This window comes from Pseudoliparis swirei, chromosome 24 (genome assembly GCF_029220125.1).
Source record: "Pseudoliparis swirei isolate HS2019 ecotype Mariana Trench chromosome 24, NWPU_hadal_v1, whole genome shotgun sequence".
Lineage (NCBI taxonomy): Eukaryota > Metazoa > Chordata > Actinopteri > Perciformes > Liparidae > Pseudoliparis > Pseudoliparis swirei.
The window spans coordinates 11,252,562-11,280,510 of NC_079411.1; the positions used below are offsets into that span (position 1 = coordinate 11,252,562).

Here is a 27,949-nt window from a genome sequence, read left to right on the forward strand (position 1 = left end):
CAGGCTGCTCTAATAAATCTCTTAGGTCCCTCCAGTTGATCCAGAATGCTGCAGCTCGTGTTCTCACTAAAACTAAGAAAAGAGATCACATCACTCCTGCACTAGCTGCTCTGCACTGGCTCCCAGTAAAATCAAGAATCACTTTTAAAATTCTTCTCTTAACCTACAAAGCCTTGATTGGTGATGCTCCATCATATCTTAAGGAGCTTGTCGTACCATATTGCCCCACTAGAGAGCTACGCTCACTAAATGCGGGACTACTTGTAGTTCCTAGAGTCTTAAAAAGTAGAATGGGAGCCAGAGCCTTTAGTTATCAAGCTCCTCTTTATGGAACCAGCTTCCAATTTCAGTCCGGGAGGCAGACACAGTCACCTCGTTTAAGAGTAGACTTAAGACCTTCCTCTTTGACAGAGCTTATAGTTAGGGCTGAATCAGGTTTGCCCTGGTCCAGCCCCTTGATATGCTGCTATAGGCTTATAGCTGCCGGGGACGTTTTAGGATGCACTGAGTACCTATCTCCTCTTTTTCTCTCCTTAAGGATGAATTTTCATCTCTCAATCACACGTTACTAACTCTGCTTTCTCCCGAAGTCCTTTTGACTTTACGTCTCATGGGGTCATCGGACCCTATGAGACGGCATAGATCCTATCTGCCTGATGGATCGTCTGGGTCGTGGAATTCCTGCTCATGACTACGCCACTGTCCTGTTGAGACTCCGCCCTCCTCCTCCCCACCGCCATCTGCCTGATGGATCGTGGAGGTCTCCATCGTGGAATATGCCTACTATGAACTATTCATACACTCTGTCATATTCATTGAATGTATTTTAACTCTAAATCTGTCCTTCTGTACACATTACATCTATTGCATCTGTCCATCCTAGGAGAGGGATCCTCCTCTGTTGCTCTCCTGCAGGTTTCTTCCCTTTTTTTTCCCCTGAAGGGTTATTTGGGAGTTTTTCCTGGTCCGATGTGAGGTTTTGGGGCAGGGATGTCTATGTGTACAGATTGTAAAGCACTCCGAGACAAATTTGTAATTTGTGAAATTGGGCTATACAAATAAACTGAATTGAATTGAATAGTACTTTGTGAGGGCATTTGCAGTATGTATTAAAATGTTTTTGTAGTTATCAGCTTCCATAATTGGGGTGATCAGTGAATTCCATTTGACCTTTGACCCCTTATTTTGTGATATGATTGGGGCAAGGCACGACGTGTCAGAGACAGTTTCTTTGCCTCATTTCTTTGAGTGTGACTGATTAAATTTCACACTGAGATTGAAAGAAATGTCTCACAGAAATGTCTCACTCTGCTATAACATTCATCTGTTTCATTAAATTCATTTTTGATAGAATAAAACAACTCTATATGTGCATTGCATATGTTCCTAATGACAGCACGCGCATCCAGGTTGTTCAATAAATACCTGTCGATAGTTCATAACAGAAAACAAACAGTATATAGACAACTTGGCAGCAATGCTTTGTACAGAACAACTCGACAGAGATGCAAAATGGTGACAGCATTATCAATTTCAAACATGCTGTCTGAAAAAATTTATCAGTCTGTGCATCTGCAAAGAAAGGCGGACACAAGTACACTGCATGTGGTTAAATGTTCTTTAATGAATTTAAACACTCATTACATAAGCATGGTGGTTTAGCTTTAGTTTAGAAGAGTGGAAAATATACATAATTGCTAGGAAGTAAATGAGATAAAGAACCAAGAAATCTAAAATGCTAACAAAAACACAATGCGTATGCTAGATCTTGTTAACATTTTGTGACTTTAAGTTATTATGTTTGACAGTCTATTGAGACCATGGCCTAATTTGCACATCATGCTATTGTTATTTGTATGAAAAAGTTAGCCAAACACACTAAGTATTTCTGTGCAATACAGGAAAAATATAAACACATCTGTAAAGAAAACACGATTGTGTCTAAGTAAAATGTAAATTTTATTTCAAGTCATATTGCAGTACACAATCATCCTTGGGATTGAAAATTAAGAGCAACACTTAGTATTATACATTTTGCATAGGAATAAGGATTCAATTATAATTAGTTCTGACACTAATCAGGCACTATGTTATGAATACAGTAGCTGGTTATAAATAGTGTGCAGTTAGCCTTAAGCTCATAATATGTGGCTATTCATTCAGCTGGATTTTTGGGGAAATTACTTTATTATTGAAACTTTACTTCATGCACATTTAAATGGTGACGCTTCCTGGGATGAATGGCTTCAACCTTTTGACTGACTGCTCCAATTTTTTTTAACAAATCACTTACAGCATTTTAGACCATTCTCAAACTTGTGCTGTAATTTTCCAAAACAGACAATCCAACAAGTACACACACTTCACAAGCGATTTGGCCAGGTGAGAGGAAATGAGAATGTAAGGAGGGTTTCAGCTGTCTTTTTCCTATATTAACAATAACACTAACACATATGTTGTGGTTTCTGTTGTACAACTAAGTACAGTACCATGAATACATTCCAGGAAACACTGTCTAAAAAGTGTGTGTCATCATCTCCATTTCTAAATGATTATTACATCTCGCCCATCTCTATGGCAGAAGGCTGTCCAACTAGCCTTCAAATGTGACCAATCAGAACAACTTTAAAAAGCCACCTTACATACTGACACCTTGAGTGTTCACTTGAAGGTGGCATACAAATTTGTGTTTTGTTTATGGTAGAGTAGTGAAGAGCTTTAGGCCATAGTCACTTTTGATGAACACTTATTTATTGCTGAATGAGTAATGTTATACAACCCTTAATAGTATAGGTAATTTCTTGTGTGGGGTGGCTTGGCCATCGTTGCTTGATATTAATCTGAGTGACCAACTCATATTGTTATATGTCATTATTTTTGCTAGAAATTACAAGCTTAAATCTACAATAATATTCTCAAACACCATTGATTTGCCCTTGAAGCTGGAGGAGAAGATGAAATTCCTCTGGTCAGTGGTCACTGCTGTAAAGGACCGGGGTGACTGGACATAAATGTCCTTGAACTTGTGGAACGTTTTGGTCTCCACATCCCAGAGGTAGATTTGGGAGAAAGAATAATCACTGCCAAGAGCAAGGTAGTGCTTGTCTGTGAATGTGAAAGGTTGGAGGATCATCGCTCCTCGAGAAGGGAGAGCCTGCACCTCAGTGAACTGCTTATTGGTCCACTTGAGGATTTTGGAGTCACCGATATAACAAGTCATGGCCAAATACAACTCACCCTCCACCCGGAAAGCTTTCACTGCCACCACGTCATCCACATGTGGGATTTCCCCATGAAATATAAACTTCAGGGTGCTCTTGTTCCACAGGTAGATGACCGGGGCTTGAGAGCGACTGGTTAAGATGAGATAGGACTTCCCGTCCATCTCAACAAACTCAGCATCTGTATCACGAAACCACTCGTGGAGAAACTGGTAGGAGTAGAAACCAGTTTCATTGCGGTCTGGTTGGTCTGACCACTTGTACAAAGTAGACAAACCTGCTTTGGAGCTGTCCACAATCACAAAGTACCATTCACGGTCCATTTGGAAGACCTCAATATCATTTGGCTTCGAGATGTTGAAGACCTCAATTGTTTGAAACTTTGTGAACTTGTTTTGAGGATTGTCAAACTTATATATATGGGAGCCACCAAAGAGCTGGGTAACAATTATCAAGATGTGGTCATCGATCAGAACCGACTTGCAGCCAACAACAGACTTTCCTGTGAAGATAAAAAAAAAAAAGATGAGTGGAAATACAACACAGAAAATAATGTTTAAGTTCATCATTAACTGACACAGAAATTTAAATGTCCTCATAAAGTTGGTCTCTTAACCCTTGTGTTGCCTTAGGGTCATTTTGACCCGAATCAATATTACACCCTCCCCCCGCTTTAGGATTAATTTGACCCCATTCAATGTTTAATGTCGGTGTTCTTTCGGTAGTCAACAAACAAACATAAAGTGCCTCACACTTAAACTTGGAAAACAATATTAATTCTAATAATTTTCTGGAGGTTTTAATTGCTGGCATCAAATTGAACCCAAAGGGTAAAATATGTTAGTAAATATAAAGGTAACAGGAGGGTGAAACATTGAATCGGGTCAAAATGACCCAAAGGCTGGGGGAGGGTGTAATATTGATTCGGGTCAAAATGACCCTAAGGCAACACAAGGGTTAAATTAATATGTATCCTGTGAAAAGACCAACACATGTAAATGACCCTGCTTAATACTTTTCGACTTCCCTGTTTGTCTTTTACTTTCAGCCCCAATGCCCATTAGTCCCTATTGTTGTGTTAACACAACAAAAAGGAACAATCTGTATCAGGCAAATATGTTTTCTTAGATAAATTAATGATTGTTTTTGTTCTTATCATGACATTTTTCGGACAATACAAACAATACAATCAAACCTGTTATATTGTCAAATTTCCTGAAATTCATTTCAATGTGATCCCACTCCATGACCACACAGCTGTTGGAGTTGGGTGCAGCCATCGCCACGAAGATATCCTCTTTAAAGGCGAAGATGTCCGCGGACATGGACTGAATGGAAATGGACTGATGACGCACAAAGTCTATGAGATGAAGACACAAAAGTGAAAGAGTTGACATTTAAAACCCCACTGCTTCAAACAAATGTGCAATGCTATGAAAAGCTTCTGGATAACAAACAAACAACACGTATATCATTATTTATTATTTAATTTTGTCATATATTTTTTGAATATAGCATGCTTTATATTATGTTGGTAGTTCTAATAGTATATTTACTTATATTATGTTGAGTCATTGTTATGCAATGATTCCATGTGTATTTATTTCATTTTACAATTGCCTTGTCTAACCACATTGATTTCATTTTCACATTGAGTTTGTGGCTCTAAAATGTACAATATAGCTAGAAAACTAACGAGATTCTTATCAGCCTTAGCTGTGCTTACTGTTTAGTACTCATAACAGCAAATTGTATCATGCTCACAAACTAAACTAAGGTTTACATGATATATATGAATATTATCAGCATTTCAATTAGCATGCTGACGTCATTTTGCTCAAAGCACCGGTGCGTAAGTGCAGCCTCACAGAGCTGCTGGCGTAGCTGTGGATGTGTGTGTGCATGTGTGTGTACAACAATAAGTGTATATCAGTGGCACACATGTTAACAGTCTTGGAGTAAGCGTGTTTGTTTTTGAGTGCATGTTCGTGTCGTTTTGAATTATTTACCAGTTTTATTGATTTCTTTCTTTCTTTCTTTTGTTCAACATTGCATCTTTAGCTTTGCCTGTGCCTGCTCATCAGTGCCCTTGATAGTGTACTTGTCATTTTACCTGTTGAGATACACTCGCCCGGTGGAATAGGAAGGTCATTGAGCCGCTTGCCCTTCATGTCACCGGGGCCTGCGCAGAAGACATCCGACACCGTGGCATTTGTGTTTTTCAACCACATCATCAGCCATTTGTTCTCACAAATGCACTGGAAAGAGTTGCCTCTCAGATCCCTAATGTATGAAATGATACAATCAGGTTGGGTACATTTACTGAACAATAAAATACATAATATATTTTATATTCGCAAGAGGAAATAATTGAGATGCTGCAAAGGCATGGGGAGACTGTGGATCAGTAGTAGAGAGGAGTCGTCCTTCAATTCAGAGGATTGGCTGTTCGATCCCCGCTAGTCCATTTCGGGGATCCTTGGGCAAGACATTTAACCCCAAAGGTGTAAATATGTGTGAATATAAGTAATGGGTCCTGGGCAGGTAGCTCCTCCCATCCCTGTATGAATGGGTGTGAATAGGTGAATAGTGATATGTAGTGTTAAAGTGCTTTGAGTGGTCGGACGACTAGAAAAGCGCTGTACAAGTACATGTATCAAAGGCTCAAGACATTAAAGTGAGTAATTTAAAATAGTCCTGTATGTGACAAAACTAAGTATAATTCAAACACACATTCATATACTTTGTGATAGTCTAAATAATAATGCTGCAAGATTAATAACATTGCAACATTGAAGTCTTAACTGGCACTGGGCAACTGTCTGAAACATGAATAATTTTAGCTTTTGTTCTCTAAAATACATTTAAAAAGATCATAAAAGTAGCTACAAATGTAGCCTGAAACTGTAATGCACTAGAGAGGAGAATGAAGACAGGAACTCCAAATGTTCCATATCATTCTTGTGGAGTGTATTGCTGCCATACACAAAATGAGTCAGCTTCACTTAGGAGCGCAGTATGGATAAAGACAACACACACACTCACACACTCACACACTCACACACACACTGCTGACACCACAACTGCTTACTCACAGTTCCAGTAACGAATCCAAGTCAAAAAACAGATCTCTTGGGAGAAACCTCATCTTGTTGTTGGCGAGCGATCTAAACCAGAAACACAGCGAGACCAGAAAAATGTACATTGTTGTAATTGTATCAGTCAATATGCATTATAGTAAATTATTAGTGCTGCAGATGCTGCATTGGCGGGAAAGAAAATGACTGTTGACTTACAGATGTGTCAAATCTCGTAGACCACGAAAGGCATTTTTTGTGATCATTTCAATCTTGTTCCCTTCAATGAATCTGTTCAAAGAATCAAAGCAAAGGTTTATCAAAGCAAAATATGAGCAATAGAAATACATTAATGTGTTATATCATGCCATATTGATAAATCTGCAGATGTCAACATACATGTCAGAATAATACGGAGGGGTAATTTACAGGGGGTGGGGCTGAATGAGGAGAAAGGATCTGCATTTGTATTTACACCATGATGTAATACAAACCTTCAACATAATTAATATGTATAGGTATCCAAGTTAACCGTTAAGCATCTCATTTTTAATACTTTAATCACAAAAACAACAAACTGTCATTTCTGAAACAGCAAGTTCATCAATTAATACTCACAAATATTCTAGATGTGGAAGGCCAGAGAACGCATCATCTTTGATTGTTGTCAAAGAATTAGCATTTAGAAGTCTGAGCGGATAAAAACACAACAACAAAATAATTGAACAAACTACAAATGAAAACTTATGTTAAAATGTTTGGTTCTTTTCTTAATAATAATAATAATAAAGACAAAAAACGAATTGGTTTGTACTATTAATAATATGTAAACTTTCTATTTTGTGTGTTTGTTTGTTTGTTTGTACAACGCACGTAAAATATAAATTGCTGATTAATGCAATGAATCCATTTTAGTTTCGCGTGACAAAATAGCACTTACAGCAGCTGGAGAGAAGGCATAAGTGAAAACATCCCTTCTGTGATTTCAGAAATGGATCCATTTACCATGCTCCTGTTGAAAGAAAACGCAAAGAAAACAAAGTCTTACTGGACAGTCAGTGCCAGACACAACAGCAGCAGGGAAGCACCGAGGAGTAAGCGCATTGTCTCCTTGAACGCGACATTGAGTGCCCTGTGCTTTACTGAAGAAAGAATCCACACATTCGACGTGTTACTCACAGTGAGTTGATCTCATTCGGTATGGTCCGTGGGATCTGTAAAGTACCGACGCAGATGATGCTCTCTTTGGTGCAGGAGCATCCTGAAGGACATTTGAAATTCCTTTTAGATTCAACTGCTCCACAAACACACAGTAGCGCAACACTGGCCAGTAGCCACTGCCGAGTAGATGTCATGTTGCTTCTTGAATATTAGTAATAAATAAGGCCGTGGTTGGTGCTAGGAGCAGCTTTTACCCGCCTGGGCGACATCAAAATGCTGCACTAGTGGAAACCCCTGACACAGGCTGATACGGCTGCAGCTGCGTGCCGGAAGGCTGCTTCGATTTCTGACAGTGTAAAAAATAAAAAAAAGAAGAAGAAGAAAAAAACGCGGACTCCTATGCCCTCATAATTGTTCGCCTAATCTAATGAGTTGAAAATAAAGACTTACAAATTAGATTTCTAGATATTTAGTTTTTTTATATGAATACATGTCATACAATATATTCTTCAAATTATATTAAAGAATAGGAACTAAATACAACACCAAAAACAATACGAAAGCAGAACAATGCAATATTAGTTTCAGCACCGTGGAGAGCATTAACACATTTTACGCGCAGCCTTTATCACGTCACACAATATGCATACCAGGTCATTTTGACTGCAATACAGAAAGTCCCATAAAGAGTAAAATGCATTAACAAGTGATGCTGATTGGAGGCAAAATAATAATTTTCTTTTAAACCATGTGCCCAAAACGTTTCAAATATTCTCCTTTAAACTATACAGTTACTTATAAGTTTCCAAACGCGTTTGGATTGGAATGAACATAACCCTCTCTCTTTACTGGAGCAACTGCTGCGATTACTCACACATGCTGTTACATGATCCTCCCACTTGAGGGCAGCTGTCGCTTACCAAAAGTCTGAAAAAGTTATAGATTTAAAAGGGGTAAAAGTAATCAGCTGTCTTTGGTTTAGTTTGGTCTTTTTATGCTATTTCAGCGGTTTGAATTCGTTTGAAAATCTATAGGATGAAATTGTCTTTGCCTAACTCTCATCAAAAGACAAAAAATATATCTGCAGTGGTCGAACATTTCAGAACATTTTATTTCCAGTCTTAAATATACTGCCTTCTCTCTCAACCTTGGCAAATACAATCTGCTCCAGAAAAGGTTGAGTACAACAATTTTTGTAATAGTCATTTTATTTTTAAAAAAATGCATCTTTTATGTCCTACTTGATTGGACAGTAAAATTCAAAGTAATCCTCATTCTTAATTTCACCCAGTTTTTTTATTATTATACCTCACTATAAGTAAATAAAATGTTTATCAACCGACAATCTTTCTTTATAGATGAGAAACATTTAACTCATACTTTCCTGAATATCACTAACTTGTTCTAGAAAATTAATGATAGAAGGATTTATAATCATATAAAAGTATTTTCGAGCTGCAGGATCTGACACTGAATTGTCTTTTTTTCTTTTCTGCAATTTTTGGTTTTAGTATTTACACTATTGTAACTGTTAATATTTAATAAACTGGGGATTATAACCTAATTTGTACATTTTTAATGTAATATATTTATATCAACAAAGTATTAAAAGGACCAAACAAAACAAATAAAGGTTTTCTATTGAATTGTGAAAAAACTAATTATTGTATATACTTTGGTTTTGCAATCCACGATGATGACCCATATGACATAATTATACATTATCTTTGAATGCCACATTAGTCATAGAAAGAAGTATTTACTACACAATAGGGTTGTTAGTTGTTGCAGCAGGCCCTAACAAGGTGCTGACCTTTGCTGGAAGACAGTAGTTTATGAGCATGAGTGAAACCAAATACCCACTGCCAGAAGTGGGCAACCGTACATGTCTGCCATTGCTGGCATTGCTCATGACAACTCTGCATCTAGCATTGCTGTTTTTAGGCTAGAGTATCCCTGAAACACTCGGGACACGTGCAAGTTGAAACCAGAGGACGCAACAGCAAGCTTGCTATTTCTTTCTAGACAACCAACATTATAATATTCCATTTTGCTGTACACATACGACATCCTCAATGGTCAGGAAAAACTCCACCAAGAAAACTTTTTTGCTGGGAGAAAAAAGATAAGAAACCTTTGGGAGAGCAACAGAGGTGGAGCCCTCTCCCCGGATGGACAGGGATATATCAATAGAATTTACTTTACTGAACATGAAACAATATTGCAGGTTCTCCTCTTACATATTGGTATGAATGGATTGCTTCTTTAAAATTGTGATATTTACAAATTGGTAAACCCACATAATCCTGCACCAGTAAATCAGTGAAAGGGACCAAAACACTCACGGTGATCATTTATCCTCCTGAAGTGAATTGCCATAATCAAGGGTTTAGAGTACCACTCTAATCCCTTACATTCAGTAAACTAGCCCACATATGACACTTTCAAATCCAAAAGTGACCTTTCACCCTTTGAACCATGAAACCTTTGAGGGTTGGGAGGTGTAACCTGGAGAAGTGCGGTGTCTGGCTAATAGTGACTGCTTCCCAGCAGGTGTTCAAGCTCTCATACTTCTCCAGTTCCCACTCAGAAGCTGCAGAAGATTTAGGAGTCGATGTCAGAGAGTCACCAGTGCTGCTGGATGGCACAATCATGCAGGAAACAGAAACATATAATTCTAGGATTTTGTATATTCCACAAATCTGTGTTAACAATATATTACCAAATCATGAGCAAGCCATCACAAAACAAATGCAGGTTGTGTTAACAATATATTACCATTGAATCAGTGTGAGCAAGCCATTATGATTAAACAAATGCATATATATAAAAGATATATAATCCTCAATGAAACTGTATTATGTTTACATCCAATAACATTTCAAAGTTCTGTTTTACAATTACAAATAAAGTTGTGTGGGTTTGAACTTATGGTACTTTTGTAGTTCGACTATGTTGAGGAAATGTTACTTCCTGTATTCTTGTTGTTCTTAGTTTGTACTCTAGGTTGAAACACTTTTGTAAGTTCGTTTTAAAAGCAATTGCTAAATGACATGTAATGTAATGTAATGTAACAGACCGGTGATATAATGTAATTAAATAAAATATTATTTCCTTATTAAAAAAAATAATTAGATAGCTTTTGATTTGTGTGTGTCAATTTACCTAAGTCGTATACACACATACTTTCGAGGAGACAGAGTTGTATATTCAATCTCCTACTTATTATTATTTACAGTTTCCATTTTGTGATCAATTTAATTTAAAGATGTCTGATTAGCTAACTTTTTCAGAATTAAAATCTACAACTTCTCCAGTCTCCATATGCACAATTTATTTAACATGTTCAAAGCAGCCCTTTCAAACCCACATCTGCTCTGCAAGTGGATAAACAAGCATCTAACCAACACTTGTCAAGTCTTAAAATCAACATTTGTTAACGCTGGAAGATTTGCTGTGTTCCAGCTTTCCTTCACACAATACAACTTTTAGGTTATCTAGGTACATATTGTGTATTCTGTCTCAACATCTGATGGTTTAAGGGTGTAAGCGAGGGTTGAAATGGTTTTCACAGGGAGTGTTCATGGCGTTGATAAATCGTGCTCAGATTTAACACCTGCTGTTTTAATGTAGCCACTGTAAGAAACTGATCTCAACATGCTTGCGTGACTGAGTGGTGTCCCCATTTTAAATAGCTGCCTAAATGTATCAGCTTTGTGGAGGTCATTTCAACCTGCATGTGTGTGTTCATGTTTTGGCACCGGAATTGAAAATCTAATCTTTAATAACTCCGACTTTGGGGAAATACAACACAAGACTACATAAGCACTGTTTTACTTGTATTATTTATGAAGAAGGAGGTTGTACAATTATGACATGTTTGTGGAATTAGTTTACTTTATTTTGCTTTGTCACTATGGAAATTCCAACATTCAACGAAGAAGAGAAACTGTAAACCTCAATCAAGGACTATTGTTGTAATTTAATAGAAATTAAAGATGTAATGTTGATGACCTTTGGTTGAATGCTGTTTGTCTTTGCTATGTAGCAGGGGCACACATACAAAGTTATGATGAAAAAAGCAATATGCTATGTAAAAATATTTGATCACAAGTAAAAGTCCTGGATTAATCTTAAAGTATTACCAGCAAATATACAACCAATATCAACACAAAGTAACTTTCCCCAGTAAGTGATGTATAGTATATATTAGTATATTATTATTACTGATGCATCAATATTTATTCATTCATATCCAATTGAGTATTTTAGTCCAGGGGTTCACAATTTATGAGTTGAGTAAATGTACTGTAAAAAAACAAGTAATTTTTAACAGGCTGCACCACATTAATAAAAGTGGGATTTGACGGTGACAAAGGATTTATTCTGGTGGTCTCTGTCCTTGATATTGCTGTCAGTGTACCCTCCACATGAAGCAACTGTTGGCCCAACCCCTCCCTGCTGCATACCACCAATCTGGGGCCCTGTCCAGAAACAACACTTGTGTCTTCAACACTCAGACAGAGCTCTGATGACTAGATCATTACTGTGCAAGATTACATTTTTAATATCTATGGCGACATAAACTGACATTATTATCGAACATTTTCTGTTGGCCCGTGAGTCATGCGTGTCTAGGGATGGGAGTAGGGAAAAGTTCTCAACAGATTAGACATGAATCTCAAACCACATTTACACATGACATGATGAACTTGTAGTACATTCTTTGAGCTGACTGGCACCATCTGGCAGGGAATATTTGTCTCTTAGGCAGCTGTTTTAGTGAGAGGGCAGAGTACGGATGTTGTTCTCCGCTCCAAAAACATTGTTGGTGCCAATATTAAGTAGCACAGCAAAATATACATATATTTATTCCAGCGTTCTTTGCACAACCAAACATCACTTGATCACAATACAGTCACAATTTCAGCTCTGTTTATATTTCACATCTGAGGGCAGGTGACGCTGAGAACTGGAGTGGAATGTGTTATTGATGCCGTTTTCTAGAGAAGAAGAAAAGAAATGCACACTTGATGAAAATAATCAACTAGCGGAAGTTTCAGGGACATCTACTTGTAAAAACATAATGTACCTTATGCACCTGTAGTGTCTTGCAAAATGTACATAATGTTATACATATCTGTAAAGGCTGTTTACCCAAGATCAGAAAAGTAGCTTGAGCAATTTTGAGAAACTCGTGGTGGGGAGCTGTTCTTCCAGGAAAGGTACTGAATCTTGGCACTTTTTGGAGGTTAGAGGCCTCGTGCTTGGTGTACAAAGTTAGAAAAGGTCTGATTGTAAAAGTTTTTAAATATTACACCGCCTCCCAACACTGAGACTCATACTAGACAGAAATCATCGTGGGATTTTCCTTGGGACTCCCCCCATCTCTCTCTCTCTCTCTCTCTCTCTCTCTCTCTCTCTCTCTCTCCACTCACCCACCCTCCTCGCTCACCCTCCTTCTCCTGCCCCAGCCTGCAGAGTTTTCCGTCCTGTGTCGGTACAACATCGTAAAGGAGGGCCACCTGACGGTAAGACTGGTCTAAATGGAAGCAGCGGAGGAAACTCTCACTTACCGAGATGACACCTTACTTAACAGGAAGCTGCTCCCAGAGGACAAGCATGGATACAAGGCGGACAGTAAGGGCCACGCCACCGAGACGAAAAGCGACGAGTCCAACTATGTGGACCTGGACATGAAACCCAACAGCGCAACAACAGGGGAAGTGACTCTCACCGGCGAGGACAAACAGCTGCCTGTTATTAAATGCGACAGTTCAAATCATGGGGAGCATGAAAAGGAGGGTCTAATCATTTCAGAGTATTGTGTTGAAGAGCAGTTAGAGGACAGGCGGGCCACCTTCCCCGGGCCAGCTCTGATCAAACTTCCCAACACCGATCGGGACTCGGAAAAGGAGCAGCAGCGGCAGGCCGAGCTCGACAATAGTGACCATGTGTTCAGTGAGAGTGATGAGCTCCAGTACACGGACATGTATCTGAACAGCAAATCGGAGTCGGATGATGGTGCCAGCACGGTGTTGTCCGACCACTGCAGCTCCGACACCGTGGAGGACGAGTCTCACTATATCACGACGCACGAGATCCAGCTGACCGAGCTCGACCACGACGTAGACTACGACCTAGGGAGAGGGACCTGTTGGGATTTTGAAGACGACAACCTGGTTTTTTCCTTTGTGGATTACGCGTCTTTTGAGAGCGACGAAACGCAGAAGGGGACTTTGATACTGAAGGGAAGGGGCCCGGCGAAAGTGCTGTCTAATCTGGTTGGAGAAGTTGTCAGCACCGAGCAGGAGGATAGTGATCTTTGCGACTCGGACAAATGCGCCAGTTCAGATGAAAGCCTGTGCAAAAAACACATTGGAGACGCTAATGCTGGGGGAATTCATGTGTCTATAAAAACATCTTCCAGGACGGTGAATGAACCAGTCAGTATCTCTGACAACAACACATGTGGCTACACAAAACACTTTGGGGAAGGGAGCCACTTCTCTTTTGTGAGCTCTGGCGTCAGAGCGGGACCCTTTAGCGACGGAGCCCAATATTTCATCCCCGCTCCGGGCCGTCAGCACCTTGCATCCAAACTGAGACGGAAAGATATTAATGAGTATTCCAGTGGAGGGTCCAGCTCCATCAGTGAGCTAGACGACGCTGACAAAGAGGTGCGTAATTTAACCGCCAAGTCTTTCCGGAGCTTGGCTTGCCCATACTTCGATGCCATTAATTTGAGAACCTCCAGTGAGTCCTCCACGTCGGAATATGGGCTGAATAACTGGTCGGCTTTTGTGGATTTGAAATGTGGAAACATATCGCGAGGAGGAGAGCAACGCGTAATTGAGACTTCGAGCACAACCTTGGAAATGAATAACACTGTCGGCAGTAAGAGGCATGGCAAGTCTATTACCGGCATGAAAGCTCCACAAAACAAAATGTCCGCACTGAACAAGAGATCAACCTCTCAACAATCATCCTCATCAAGCAAAAAGGTCGAAGTTCACGATCCCGATCAGCCCAAGCAGCGTGGAGTCACGCTGAATTACCGGTGTAATGTCGAAACGCCTGAAGGCGCTAGACGTCCTAAAGGATCCAAGAAAGCACGATCCAATGAGTTTACTGGGGCTGTGTTGGCCAGGTCAGGGAGTGAAATGCAATATCTTAACTCAGATAGCACTGGGGGTGCACACAAAAGAGCAGTTTTTGCATCAAGTCTATTAAAAAATGTGATTTCCAAAAAAATGCAGTTTGAACAGGAGCGGAAAATGGAGAGGGGTGAAATTAGTGATGCAAACCCAGCACTCTCCCCGAGTTTTCAATTTAAAGATCACGACGGGATGAAAAACAGGGGTCAAGGAAGAGGCTTAGAAAGACAGGAATCAGAATCAGGCTCAGGTTTTACTGTTAACTCCGATGATCAATGCCTGGAGGGGAGCAGACCCAGCTCCTGTGAGCCTGCGGAGAAGCAGAAAAGCAGCAACGCGCCAGATGATTTGCAAAAGGTGCAACACAAGCCTACAAACGCTGTATTCGTCCGTAGTGAAAGCAGTGCATTTAATTCACTGAAAGAAGATGAGCCAGAACCGGTCAAGGAGGCCGAACCCACATTTTTAACAGACAAGCAGACCACAACAAAGGGATTAGACACCAGCAGCATGCGGACTAAACTGCTTTTCGTCCCAAGCTGCCAGCTCCTTTCAAAAGAGAAGGATTTTACAGAAAACTTGCCAATCCGTGCACATGTTACAGGTGCACTTGCTGGCCCACAGACATGTGAAAAAGAGTTAAAAACAGGCAAAAATGGAAACATAGGCAAAGAAGAAAATGAGAAAGGGGGAAAAAACCCTGGGATAAAAATATGCCTGAGGAGTGTGAAGGAACATATAGGCTGTACACTGAATATCGCCAACCTGTTAACGCCTAAAATAAGTTTAAACACATTCAAGGTAGCAGGTGATGCCAAATGCCATGCGTTGTCTGCCTCAGATAAAATCCCAAACTTCACTGTTAGAGACATAAGAGACACCAAATGCAGGTTTCAAATGCCCATATATCAAGTCAGAGATGTCCGTAAATTGGTAAAAAGTTCATACCGCTTTGTTTCATTGGATAAAAGTGAAAAAACTGCTGAAAAACTTGAGGTCACAAAGGCGCCGGTTAAGCATGTATTACCATCTCCCATTGTGATTAAGTGTCACTCTGTAAAAACAAATGTTAAACAACAGACAGCTGAGGCAGGCATCTCATCTAAAACATTTCAAAGTGAATATAAACCGCCACAGTGCACAGCCAGTAGGGTGCCACTCGTTGCATTAAAGCAGCTACACGCTGATCGATCGGATAATCAGCCAAATATTGAAACCAAACTGACAAAACAGAGGCAGGAAAAGTTTGCATGTGAGATGACTGAGAGGAGAAATGAGCCAAAAATACCAAAACAGGCTGCATTAGAGAAGCTTAAAGCTGCAGTCAAAACAATGGAACAGCTTTATGTTTTCGATAGAAACGAATGGAAGCGTAAAAGTCAAGCTCCACAGCCAATCACAGATAGCCATGTTTTATCCCTTATCGCCAGTGAGGAGCAGAGAGCGGAGGAGATAACAAACACCAACAGGGTTCCTCAGTCACAGGATACTAAAGGAGCTCTGAATATCATACATGTTCCATATAGTAATGACACGTTTAAAACACAATCACAGCAAAGTAAAACATTTAGTAACAAACGCGTGCTTCATTTTGGCAACAAGGCGCGTATCGGCATCAGCTCAGTTAGTGATCCTCTTGCACAAAGCGCCACTCTGCAAACATCATCGACTATGAAAAGCTCCAGGACACCGGTGGCTCCACTGTCAGTAAAAATAGAGCCTCCGAAAGACAGCCAGGTGGAGCAGGGAAAGGTCAAAATCATTCCCACTAATCCCACTGTCGCACAGGCTTGCTCGGACTCTGAGAACTATTTAACAATACCAGGGTATACGAATGAAATCAAACTGCTGAATCGAGATCCCGTTTCCAGGGAAGTGAGTTCAAATGTTAGCCAAATCAAAACAGGTGACAGGAAGACACCTGAGCAGAAAATATCTCCGTTAATTATGGAGTACCCAGCTTCAAGCATCTGCCATCAAACACAACCGCACGTGTTGTGTTTCTCTCCATCTTTCCCGAGCGTGTCACCTACACTTTCTAGTGGAGAGGCCGCGCCACAAACACAGTGCAAGATGCTTTTGGACCCCACTACAGGACATTATTACCTGGTGGACACTCCTATACAGGCCACCACAAAGAGACTATTTGACCCTGAGACAGGCCAGTATGTGGATGTTCCTATGTCCCGTTCTTCCGTAGCACCTGTCACCCCTTTGCCTCTCTCATTGTCCCCCCTGACCCTGAGCGCAGGAGCGTACGCCCCCACCTACATGATCTACCCAGGCTTCATCTCGCCCACTCTGCAAGCCCAGGCGGTATTGTCTCAGTCGCCGTGTCACTCTGAGGATGCAGGTGGAGAAAGGGCAAAAAATGTCAGAAGTCCGAAGCCAGACAAAAATGCAGCAGGCGCAGAGAGTGCGTATTACAGTGCAACAGGTGAGACGACACAAGGGCCACTGCAGCTTCCTGTTAGTTTGGGACATGTGACCGGCAGAGGAGGTGCAGCGAGCTCTGACAGGAAGCCAGTTATCAGCCTCACAACGCAACAAGGTCCAAGAATCATCGCGCCACCTTCCTATGACGGCACAACAATGAGTTTTGTAGTGGAGCATCGGTGACCAAGGAAACAGCTCATCATACATGTAAGTCAGCACATATTCACACGTCCCGTTCACTCCTTAAACACTTTTCCTTTGTGTCTGAATGTAAATGTATTTTCAATTATTTAACATTGGATTGAAACCAGATAAAATATCAAAAATTTTATTTTTTGTCAAAATCAATGAATCCATTCAAACATAAAAGTTCAATTGACTGCAAAAACAAAACATGTGTGTTTGCTATTGCAGTGCAAGTTGGTAGTTTAGTTCTGTAAAGTAAGTTACAATGTCACTCTGTTTTCAGACTTACATACTAAATATTTCTTCATGTAATGTTTACCTTTTTGAAAAACTACCCACAACTTAAAAAGCAACCTCTCTTGAAGATGTCTCTGACTTAGTTGGTTGTATATAAACATAAGTGTAACGAGGAAAGTTCAGATGCAGCAGCCTAGTTATTCATACTTCAGAAACCAAGCCATCTTTTAAAACAACCTGAACTCCTGTCTGTGCCACAACTTACTTCTCAAATTCTTGACCTGTGAAAAAGTAAAACCATAACTCAACATCCACCTACTAGTTCAACTGCTTTTCACTGAAAGTGATACGTTGGCAAAAAATATTTTGTCAATTTAAAATAAAATAATGAAATGCTATTTTAAAGAGTAGACAAATACAGCCGTTCTATAATTTTCACAGGGCTGTGTTCATTAGCTAAAAAAGCAACTTAGTTATAATCATGAATCGATGTTTGTAATTAGTCACTTTACACTCCTAAAAATAAATTATCCCCGCCCTCAATTGGCAGTGACATTATAGATTTAGGCGAGGGTACATTATAAACATTCGGCGCTCAGCCAAAAACAAGGGGACATGATCCTCTGGGTTGATTTTTTTTCCGCTGAAATAAAATTATGCCCAAAAATCTGTGTTTATTATTTGGGAAACACATGACAGTAATAATCATCCTTTAGAGCCTTCATTCGATTTTGTATCAATTTATTTTCTAACTGTCATCATCAACCTGAATGACACCATTGTAGAAGTTACATAACATACATATGTAGGGGGGAATTGGGCATAAACAGCATGACTAATCTTGAAACTTATTTGTGTTATACTATGCTGGAGTAAAGTTCACACAAGGAATGTTTAGTTCACAAATCTACTCTAATCAAATCAAAATTCCATAATGATCTGTGCAGCTCTATTTGCAAATAAAGTAGCAGCAGCGCTAGTATTAGTTGTAGTAATAGTAGTAGTAGTAGTAGTAGTAGTCGTAGTAGTTGTCGTAGTAGTAGCAGTAGTGATAATAGTAGTAGTAGTTAGTAGTTGTAGGAGCAGTAGTAATAGTAGTAGTAGCAGCAGTGGTGGTAGTAGTAGTAGGAGCAGTAGTACTATTAGTAGTAGTAGTGGTAATAGTATTTGTAGTAGTGGTGGTAGTGGTAATAGTAGTAGTAGGTTAGTAGTAGTAGTAGTAGCAGCAGCAGCAGTTGTAGTAGTAGTGCTAGTAGTAGTAGTAGTAGTAGAAGTAGTAGTAGTAGTGGTACTGGTAGTAGGCTAGTAGTAGTAGTAGCAACACTAGTAGTAGTAGTAGTAGCCTAGTAGTTGCAGCAGCAACACTTGTAGTGATAGTCGTAGCAGTGGTAGTGGTGGTCGTAGTAGCCTGCTAGGAGTAGTAGTAGTACTATTAGTAGTAGTAGTAGTAGTGGTAATAGTATTTGTAGTAGTGGTGGTTGTGGTAATAGTAGTAGTAGTAGTAGTAGTAGTAGTAGTAGTGGTAATAGAAGTAGTCGTCGTGGTAGTGTGAGAGCCACATGTTGTGTAGGTGCATGTATGTTTTATGTATACACTGGGTGGCGCTGTTGCTGTTATTTTGTACGCCTACATTAACCACCAGGTAATTGGCGACGGCAGGTGTTTTGACCCCGGAACGGGAAAATAGGTTTTGACCGTATCACGGTGAGCTGGTAAACTGTTTGTACCGGACTTCACACAATTAAAACCCTATGAACAACATTCAGAGTGTCGGAGGCAAGTTGTCTGAAACAAACAGCAAGCAGCAGAACCACAGAGCGCGTCAATCAGCTAGCCGGAGGAACCAAAATGCCTCAGTAGCCCATGTAAAGGACAGGGCTCCTTTAACAGGTAGTGTTAGATGTAGTAGTAGTACTAGTAGTGGCAGTTGTAGTAGTGGTAATATAAGTAGTAGTAGTAGAAGTAGTTTTAGTGGTAGTATTAGTAGTACTACTACTAGTAGTAGTAGTAGTAGTTGTAGTAATTCAATTAAATTCAGTTTATTTCTAGCCCAATTTTACAAATTACAAATTTGTCTCGGAGTGCTTTACAATCTGTACACATAGACATCCCTGTCCCAAAACCTCACATCGGATCAGGAAAAACTCACAAGGGGGGGAAAAGGGAAGAAACCTTCAGGAGAGCAACAGAGGAGGATCCTTCTCCAGGATGGACAGGTGCAATAGATGTAATGTGTACAGAAGGACAGATTTAGAGTTAAAATACATTCAATGAATATGACAGAGTGTATGAATAGTTCATAGTAGGCATATTCCACGATGGAGACCTCCACGATCCATCAGGCAGATGGAGGTAGAGAGGAGGAGTGGGCGGAGTCTCAACAGTGGGCGGAGTCTCAACAGGACAGTGGCATAGTTGGTAGCAGGAATTCCACGATCCAGACCTCGATTCCATCAGGCAGATAGGATCTATGCCGTCTCATAAGGTCCGATGACCCTATGAGACGTGAAGTCAAAAGGACTCCGGGGAGAAAGCAGAGTTAGTAATGTGTGATGGAGAGATGAAAATTCATCCATAAGGAGAGAGAAAAGAGGAGATAGGTGCTCAGTGCATCCTAAAACGTCCCCCAGCAGCTATAAGCCTATTGCAGCATATCCAGGGGCTGGACCAGGTGAACCTGTTTCAGCCCTAACTATAAGCTCTGTCAAAGAGGAAATTCTTAAGTCTACTCTTAAATGAGGTGACTGTGTCTGCCTCCCGGACTGAAATTGGAAACTGGTTCCATAAAAGAGGAGCTTGATAACTAAAGACTAAAGAACACAAAGTCGAAGGTATTTCCACACGCCTCTTCCTCTCCACCCCTGGAGGTATTTTAAGGTTGCTGATACTGAACCATGTGGTCTCACTGTACAGCAGTGCAACCCTCACATTGTCACGTTGACCTGGGTAAAGGTCCTGATGTACAGTACTTCATGAGTTTTTCTCATGTTTGGGATGTAAATCAGGCATTGGCATGTCAGTGTTAATAGACATGCAGTGGCTTCATGACAGGTAACCAGACTCTACTGGGCATGCTGGGCTTTTCAGCCTCGGCCCAGAGCAAGTCGGTCGAGTTCCCTTTTCTCTGCATTACACATCGTCGGGCTATTTTGATAGTGTGAGACGAGTTTGTTTACATGGTTTATTCTTAGGGTTGGAAATTGTCACAGGAAAGTATTCCAGTCAGTACAACCAGTTATTCGTATTCAACATCATAAATGCTTTAATTACTTGGATAGCATTACAGTTCATTAATGTGTTTGTTTCTTGTTTGTGACATTTCATAAAAATCACAGAATAAGTTAAATATGTAGCTTTAAAGTTACATGTTTCCATAGATCTTCATCGAGCAGACAATTTTTGTTTACGGTTATTTTAAATCTTGCTCTCCAAACACAACAGACATTATTCTTTCCATAAGGTTGACAGTTTACAAGTTGTCGGTACCTTGCTATTAATAGATTTATTTTGAATAAATCATGAGAAGCACAGTGGGGTCTGTTGATTATATTGAGTTGCCCGAATTTTTTTCTCCAGAAAACTAGTTAGTAAATTGTCTCTTTCAGTGTTAATTTATTCAATTAAATTAAAATTAAATTCAGTTTATTTAATATAGCCCAATATTACACATAACAAATTTGCCTCAGAGGACTTTACAATATGTTCACATATGACATCCCTGTCACAGGACCTCACATCGGATCAGGAAAAACTCCCAAGAAATACAAAATACCCTTTCACAGGGGAAAAAAGGGACGAAACCTTTAGGAGAGCAACAGAGGAGGATCCTTCTCCTCGGATTTATCAGCTTGAGCTTGACCTTTAGCTGCACAGTGTCAACCATCGACTCTGATTTCTACCTCAGCTGGGATTTTGACTTAATGCTATAGCTTGTTAGCAGGCATTTGAACATATCAAATTTTCCCAGTTGTCTTCAGTATTCCAGTCTAATGGGATTTTCACTAACATTTATACCACAGTGTTTAGGCGGAATCTCCAGTTCCACGTTGAATTCAGCAAACATCTTACAGCAAACATGTTGACTTGTCATAGCAGGAAAAGCACAGGTGTAGTGAATAACACATATGCTTTCTGTATGATATGAGTGAATGCTAAATGGGAATAAAAATGTGCACCATTATCAAATATATGTACTTAGACATAAAACATAAAACATGACATTATTTTAGATACAATAAGAAGGAAAATAGATTAAAATATAAGTGCAGTAGAGACAGTGAATCAATCAAATGGACCAAGGTCCCAAAATCATACAAATTAGAGGTTAGCCCGATGTCTGCTTTCTCGTCACACTGTTGAATGCTGCAGCCATAAAAAAAAGAATAATTCATTCTTAGATTCTCATACACTCATATACACACTTACAATTAGTCACATTCTAGGCTATTTTGTCAGAGCACTAATACAACTGCATGAGCATGAGGAATACATGTCAGCCGGGTGCGTGGCAAGCAAGGGGCCTAGCATGGGGTTGAGTAGTGGTGTGAAGAGGAACACAGTGGGTGTGTGTGTGTGTGTGTGTGTGTGTGTGTGTGTGTGTGTGTGTGTGTGTGTGTGTGTGTGTGTGTGTGTGTGTGTGTGTGTGTGTGTGTGTGTGTGTGTGTGTGTGTGTGTGTGTGTGTGTGTGTGTGTGTGTGTGTGTGATGGTGGAAGGGGCATGGCTCCGATAGTGATGCAGGAGGAAAAGGTCAGGCAATGTAAAGTATTTGTTGTGCTGATGCAGAGGACAGCTGCTCGGAGAGATCAGATGCTGCTGCAGCTCCATCTTGGAGGCAAGTCTGCAAGGCTGAGATGGGGTCAACTTTTTATAGCCCCCTCCCCCTCTGCCTTTTCCTAAACGGGGAGAAGGAGGTGGAGAGCACTGCTGACCTCCAACACTCCTACGTAAACAAATCGAGTGGTATGCCCCCTGCAGTGATTCGGCTGAATCTAGTCAACTGGTTCAAAACCCGGAACTAAAGGCAGGCTTAAGACAACGCCTTATATTATAAACTGCATAAACCAAAACCAAATCATACTCAATTACCTTGCCTTATTTTCACTGCATACATCAGTTTAACACCCATTTTATGTCTTCTTTTCTGTCATTCTAGATATCTACAGCGAAGAATGTGCCTTTATTCATTGCAAGTGCAGTGTTCAACCCTTCCACCAGTGATCCACACCCCAAGACAAACTTCCACCAACAACAATTGTATCACCACTCTGTTGTTTTGTTTATCCTTGCAGCAGACCTTACTCTAATATTTATGCATTGCAGCACTTTGTAGGGTAAACGCATTAAGCCACATCCTCTGGCTGATGCTCTGCCATGTTGCTATATGAATCTGCTTTGTGATACTTTCCATTCAGCTGCTGTCTAGTACTTTTGAAATGCTGGTTTGGCCCTGCAACATGTCTATTCAAAAGGAAACAAGGCAAGTCTTCGATTACAGTTCAGTGTTATTGGCCAAGCCACAATTTTCATCATTAATCTAATGTTCCCATGTCTTTAAAGAAAGACTTTGCAACTTTCGAAAGGCAAAAAAAATGCTATAAAAAAAACAAAAGTTAACAAACTTTTCAAATCACAAATGTGCTAAATTCAATCTATAATCAGTCCGCAAACTTGATAGATGTATCGTGTGTAACTGATATCACTGAGTCAGTTTGCGGACAATATGTCTCCAATTGTACTGCTAAAACACTTTAGAATGTCAAAGATACATGTGTCAATGGGTTTAAACCACAAAGAAAAGAACATTGATGCCAGTTTATCCTTATGGCTCAATGAGCTACTGCAACCAAAACATCCCCTAAATCCCTAAAAGTATTTTCTGCATATTCTGCATTATTAAGAGGCATCTGTAAAAAATCTCACTTCCCAATGATTCTTTTCTCCATAGAAAGAATGAAAGCCTTGGAAATGGAATCAAGAGTGTGTCGTGTTTAAAGTCTCCATTCCAGATATGACTGCACAGAGTTGTGGCCAATAGGTTGACTGCACTTGCTGTGGATGCAACCATAGAACACACATGTGGGAAACGAGCCCAGAATATGACAAAGGTGTCCTTTAAAATTAATTTTGATGTCAGAGATTCTTGAAGCATCACTAAGATATCAGGAGGACTCTACCATCTGTGGTCACAGATGCATAAACTGGGTGGGAGGCCATGAGAACGACTTTTGGTAAGCCTCAAAAAGATTTTGCCAAACTGTCAGATGAGCCTGGGGGCGAAGTAGGGCTTAGTTCAGGCTGTTTTTGGAATAATATTAGAACTGATGACCCAGACTAACAATATTGTTGGACAGTTGAAGGAACCGTTTGAGGAACTTTATCACCCGATTTAACATCCTCCATAGAGGACATGCAGCTGGAAGGCTTGGCAAAGGCTTTGTCCATTTCACTAGCGAAGGTCACTGAGATAGTCAAAAGATCCACAAGGCACCAGGGGTGGATGGTATTTGCACTGAGACTGAAGGTTCTTGGTATTGTCAGGCTTGATTGACATGCCTTCTGGCATGTGGACTGGTGGACAAAAATGGTGGTTCCCATATTTTATTTAAAGGGATGGATGTGTTCCAACTATTAAGGAACATTCTCAAACTTATACCAGGGCACTGAAAAGATGGCTCAGACTTATTGTCAAACCTTAGGTCCAGGAAGAACAATGCAGAATCCATTCTCGTTGTGGAGCATTGGACCTGCTATTTACGCAAAAATACTGGGGTGGTCAATTTGGCCCATCTTTGTTTTGTAGATTTGGAGAAGGCTTATGACCACTTCCAAAGAGACATTGTATCTTGTGTTGATTACTGCAGGAGTATGGGTTACCAAGACCATTGTTACAAGCCATTCAGTTTTTTATGGTTGAAGTGAGAGCTGATTGGATCTCAGCAGGCATATTAGGTTTCTCCAGATTTGTGCCTTGTCACCTCTTCCGTTTCAGATATTCATGAAGAGAAGTTCTTGGCACAGCGAAGATGTCAGGTGTCCTGCATGTTGGTCTCAGGATTGCATCTCTGAGATTGACGAGAGTGTGAACTGAGATAATTTGTGCGGGGACAAAGGTCAGTACTTCCAAGTCTGAGACCATGGTACTCTGCTGGAAAATGGCGGATTATTTCTTTTAAGTTTTGAGTGAATCATTTCCAAAATTGAAGGACTTCAAGTACCTTTGAGTCCTGAGTGAGAGTAATATGGAGTCTTATTGGCGGATGGGTGCCATGTCAGCAGTAATGCGGGCGCTGTATCGGACTATTGTGGGGAAGAGATGATTTTCAATTCAATTCAGTTTATTTGTATAGCCCAATTTCACAAATTACTAATTTGTCTCGGAGTGCTTTACAATCTGTACACATAGACATCCCTGTCCCAAAACCTCACATCGGATCAGGAAAAACCCCCAAATAACCCTTCAGGGGGAAAAAAGGGAAGAAACCTTCAGGATGGACAGGTGCAATAGATGTAATGTGTACAGAAGGACAGATTTAGAGTTAAAATACATTCAATGAATGATGTCCAATTAACAGTTGATCTATGTTCCAACACTCACCTATAGGCATTAGCTTTGTGTAATGACTGAAATAATAAGATGACAGATTCCAAGCCACCAAAATGAGTTTCATTGCACAGTGGTTGGGTGCAAACTTAAGAGGGTGACAATCTCATACATCTGAAAGAACCTCAGAGTAAGATTGCTGCCTTTTTGTGTTGAAAGGAGTGAGATTAGTTGGTTCAGGAGCCTTATTTGCGTACCTCCTGGATGCCTTCTGTACCTGCGTAGTTATTCCAGACAAAGGATGAACTGGGGTTTACATATCCAATCCGTCCTGGAAATGATTCTACAGATAAAGATGGAGGACGTGGCGAGTGTAAAGGACATATGGGCCTCAGGCTGCTGCCCCTCTGACCCAAACCTAGAACAGCCGTGAGAAATGGATGGTAGATGGATGGACGTCTGTAAAAAAATAATACAACAATCTTACATTTTGGGAAGTGAAAGGAAATGTACCATTATCCTGTAACTGATAGTTTGATTGTTATTCAAAAGTTATAAAGTCTTACTTTAATTCCCAAAAATAAGATAATTACTTAGGGTGAATACAACCTACACTATTTTACACAGTTTTCTGAGTACAGGGACCATTTGTCTGCAATGAATTATAAAAAAGAAATGCAGATTACGGGGTAGTGTTGAATCACCCCAAATTCAGCCAGAGGATTACAATAATTGTATTTCAAAATAATGTTTTAAAAATGTCCCAAGTAAATGGTAACTATATAACATTGCTATGTATCATATCACTACTCTCCAACACTAATGTTCCACATTCACAATAACATTTCCATCTTTTTTAGGATGTTCTACTTGAAGTATGTGTAACATCTGTGATGAGACTCACAACATGTTGCTAATACCTGCACAACTGATATGGTGTATAAAGTAGTGTATGTTTATATTTTAAAAGCACGCTCCTTGTGTGTTGAAAAGAATGAGAAAAAAGAGAAACACACTGAGTGTGTATCCAGATGAAGTGGAGCTGGGACGTTGGTTTAACTGTGTATTTAAATCAGTATTTCCTAAGTGGTGTTGAACCTAATGAATTAGAGCTAGCTAAGATCTGGGTTGGTTTATTTTACACTTTTCTGTGTAATGAGATAGGAGTAAGTGTGTGTGCATCTGAATGTGTCTGTGTTCGTGGCAGTGAGTTATGTATGGCATTTCAGTATTCTGTGAGTATACAACAAGGAGTCATGTTACTTCACTGTAGACGACGGTGTACAGACATGTGTTGGGTGTGTCGACACACTTTACACACAGCAATGTCAGTTTCTCTTTTTTAACCCCTTGACCTCTTAGGGACATATCAACTGATGACATCCATATGACTGCTTTCTATATTGAGAAGTTCGGATGTCAAATTTGCATCTGTTCTGTTTCCTTTTGAATAAATACAGTGGGGTATCATCGGTCATTATGCTATACTTGACTCAGTTATACCAGCATCCCATGTAAAACTAATGCAAACTGTAGATTGCTATTTTTTTAGCATGTGTCAAATCCAAATGCATATTAAAGGTATTTGGATCTGCTGGTCAGTCTATGTACCTTAATTCTGTAAAATAAATGTTATACAACCGACTTTATTTTAATTGCTCTGAGTTAATTTCATTTCAAGTGATATAAATTCATGCAGTAATTTGAAAGACTAACTTTGCAGTAGATTGGACATGGTTTGCCCTTTATAGCAAGTTGATGTTAGAACATTTAATGCATTTGTAGGTGAATTTTTACTTACATTTTTACTTTCAATTCAAAATATTTATTAATATTATACATTTTATTATAATTTCAAAATATATGTGTCTCATAAGGCAGTTGAGTGTAATGCAAACAGTTATTTATTTAGAAATTATAAATCAGAAGTTTTACCAAGTATCCAAAGGAAAGTAAACGGGTACTATGAACCATTTTTAATTGAGAGATATGATGTTTTACCTCCTGCCCAAGTATTTTAAAAGTATGTGTTTGATCAGCAATATAAATAAAGACCTAAATATTAGAGAAAATAAAAAATATAATTTGTAAGGTCCATTAAACCAGCAATACTAATGTTGTCATAAACAAAACAAAAAACATTAAAACAAATTTATTTTTATTTCCCCACATGCTTAATATGTGAATAATAATGTACTTAATGCACTTGGATTGTCACTCTTTTGCCACGACACTGAGGGCAACGAATGACTGTAAACATCTGTATATTTTTTCTGATGAATTTTGCCAGAGATGCCCTGTAACATTGAATGCTATGTTTTATTCAAACACATGTCCCTCAACAAACTGCAGACTTTGAGGTTAAATGTAAGAAACTGTCTATATTAGAGCTTACTTTTGTATGAGGGAAAGAGGGAAAAAGGTAAAAAGAAGGTGAGATGGTCTGAGATAAGTTTATTTATGAATGTTCAAAGAACAAGGGCACATATTTGAATGAAATGCCTTCACGGCTGTACTGTCATATGTATATTTCATTCCTGATGTAAACTGACAGCCCCAGAAAAAGACAGAGGTCAGGATGACATTGGAGGGATGCCTTGAAAGGAGAAGTGAGTGCTGCGTTTGCACTTATGAGTTTGAAAGTAATAAAATGATAAATGAATGTAATGTAGACTGACAAGCCTTCATATGTTTGCAATAAATACAAAATCAAGCAACTGAACAGGTATTTGTCCATTCATTTAAATCACTTTAGGATACAATTATGTTTGAATGAAATATATTTTCCTGCAGACGGAATCTTACGTTTTTTCAGAAAACCCCACATGAACTCATTGTTAGAGAGAATTTAAAAAGTAAACATATTCAAATAACTTTTTGTTTGTGAAATAGCTCAGATACAGGGATGTGAGAATAATAAAGAAGCTTTAAAT

General features: G+C 39.6%; 2 protein-coding genes across 2 annotated transcripts; one reads left to right on the forward strand and one right to left on the reverse strand.

Annotated features, from left to right (window-relative positions):
* Window positions 1-1,685: 1,685 nt before the first annotated feature.
* On the reverse strand, window positions 1,686-7,653 carry LOC130189814 (leucine-rich repeat LGI family member 2-like). The gene is made up of 8 exons (XM_056408756.1): window positions 7,478-7,653; window positions 7,239-7,310; window positions 6,917-6,988; window positions 6,518-6,589; window positions 6,317-6,388; window positions 5,335-5,504; window positions 4,417-4,581; window positions 1,686-3,723 (listed from the first exon to the last, which is right to left on the reverse strand). Exons 1-8 carry the CDS (start codon window positions 7,651-7,653, stop codon window positions 2,888-2,890), a joined length of 1,635 nt encoding a protein of 544 aa, XP_056264731.1. The 3' UTR covers window positions 1,686-2,887.
* Window positions 7,654-12,995: 5,342 nt separating this feature from the next.
* LOC130189809 (uncharacterized protein C4orf54-like) lies at window positions 12,996-27,738 on the forward strand. Its single transcript, XM_056408750.1, has 2 exons — window positions 12,996-17,259; window positions 22,629-27,738. Exon 1 carries the CDS (start codon window positions 13,006-13,008, stop codon window positions 17,233-17,235), a length of 4,230 nt encoding a protein of 1,409 aa, XP_056264725.1. The 5' UTR covers window positions 12,996-13,005; the 3' UTR covers window positions 17,236-17,259; window positions 22,629-27,738.
* The last annotated feature ends 211 nt before the right edge of the window (window positions 27,739-27,949 follow it).

Excerpts from the sequence above, each read along its gene's own strand:
- LOC130189814 (XM_056408756.1), bottom strand. The coding sequence starts at position 7,653 with ATGACATCTACTCGGCAGTGGCTACTGGCCAGTGTTGCGCTACTGTGT. Across the intron at positions 6,590-6,916 it reads CTTCCACATCTAGAATATTT|ATTCATTGAAGGGAACAAGA; the intron begins GTGAGTATTAAT and ends TTCTTTGAACAG. Across the intron at positions 6,389-6,517 it reads CTACGAGATTTGACACATCT|ATCGCTCGCCAACAACAAGA; the intron begins GTAAGTCAACAG and ends TTTCTGGTTTAG.
- LOC130189809 (XM_056408750.1), top strand. The coding sequence starts at position 13,006 with ATGGAAGCAGCGGAGGAAACTCTCACTTACCGAGATGACACCTTACTT.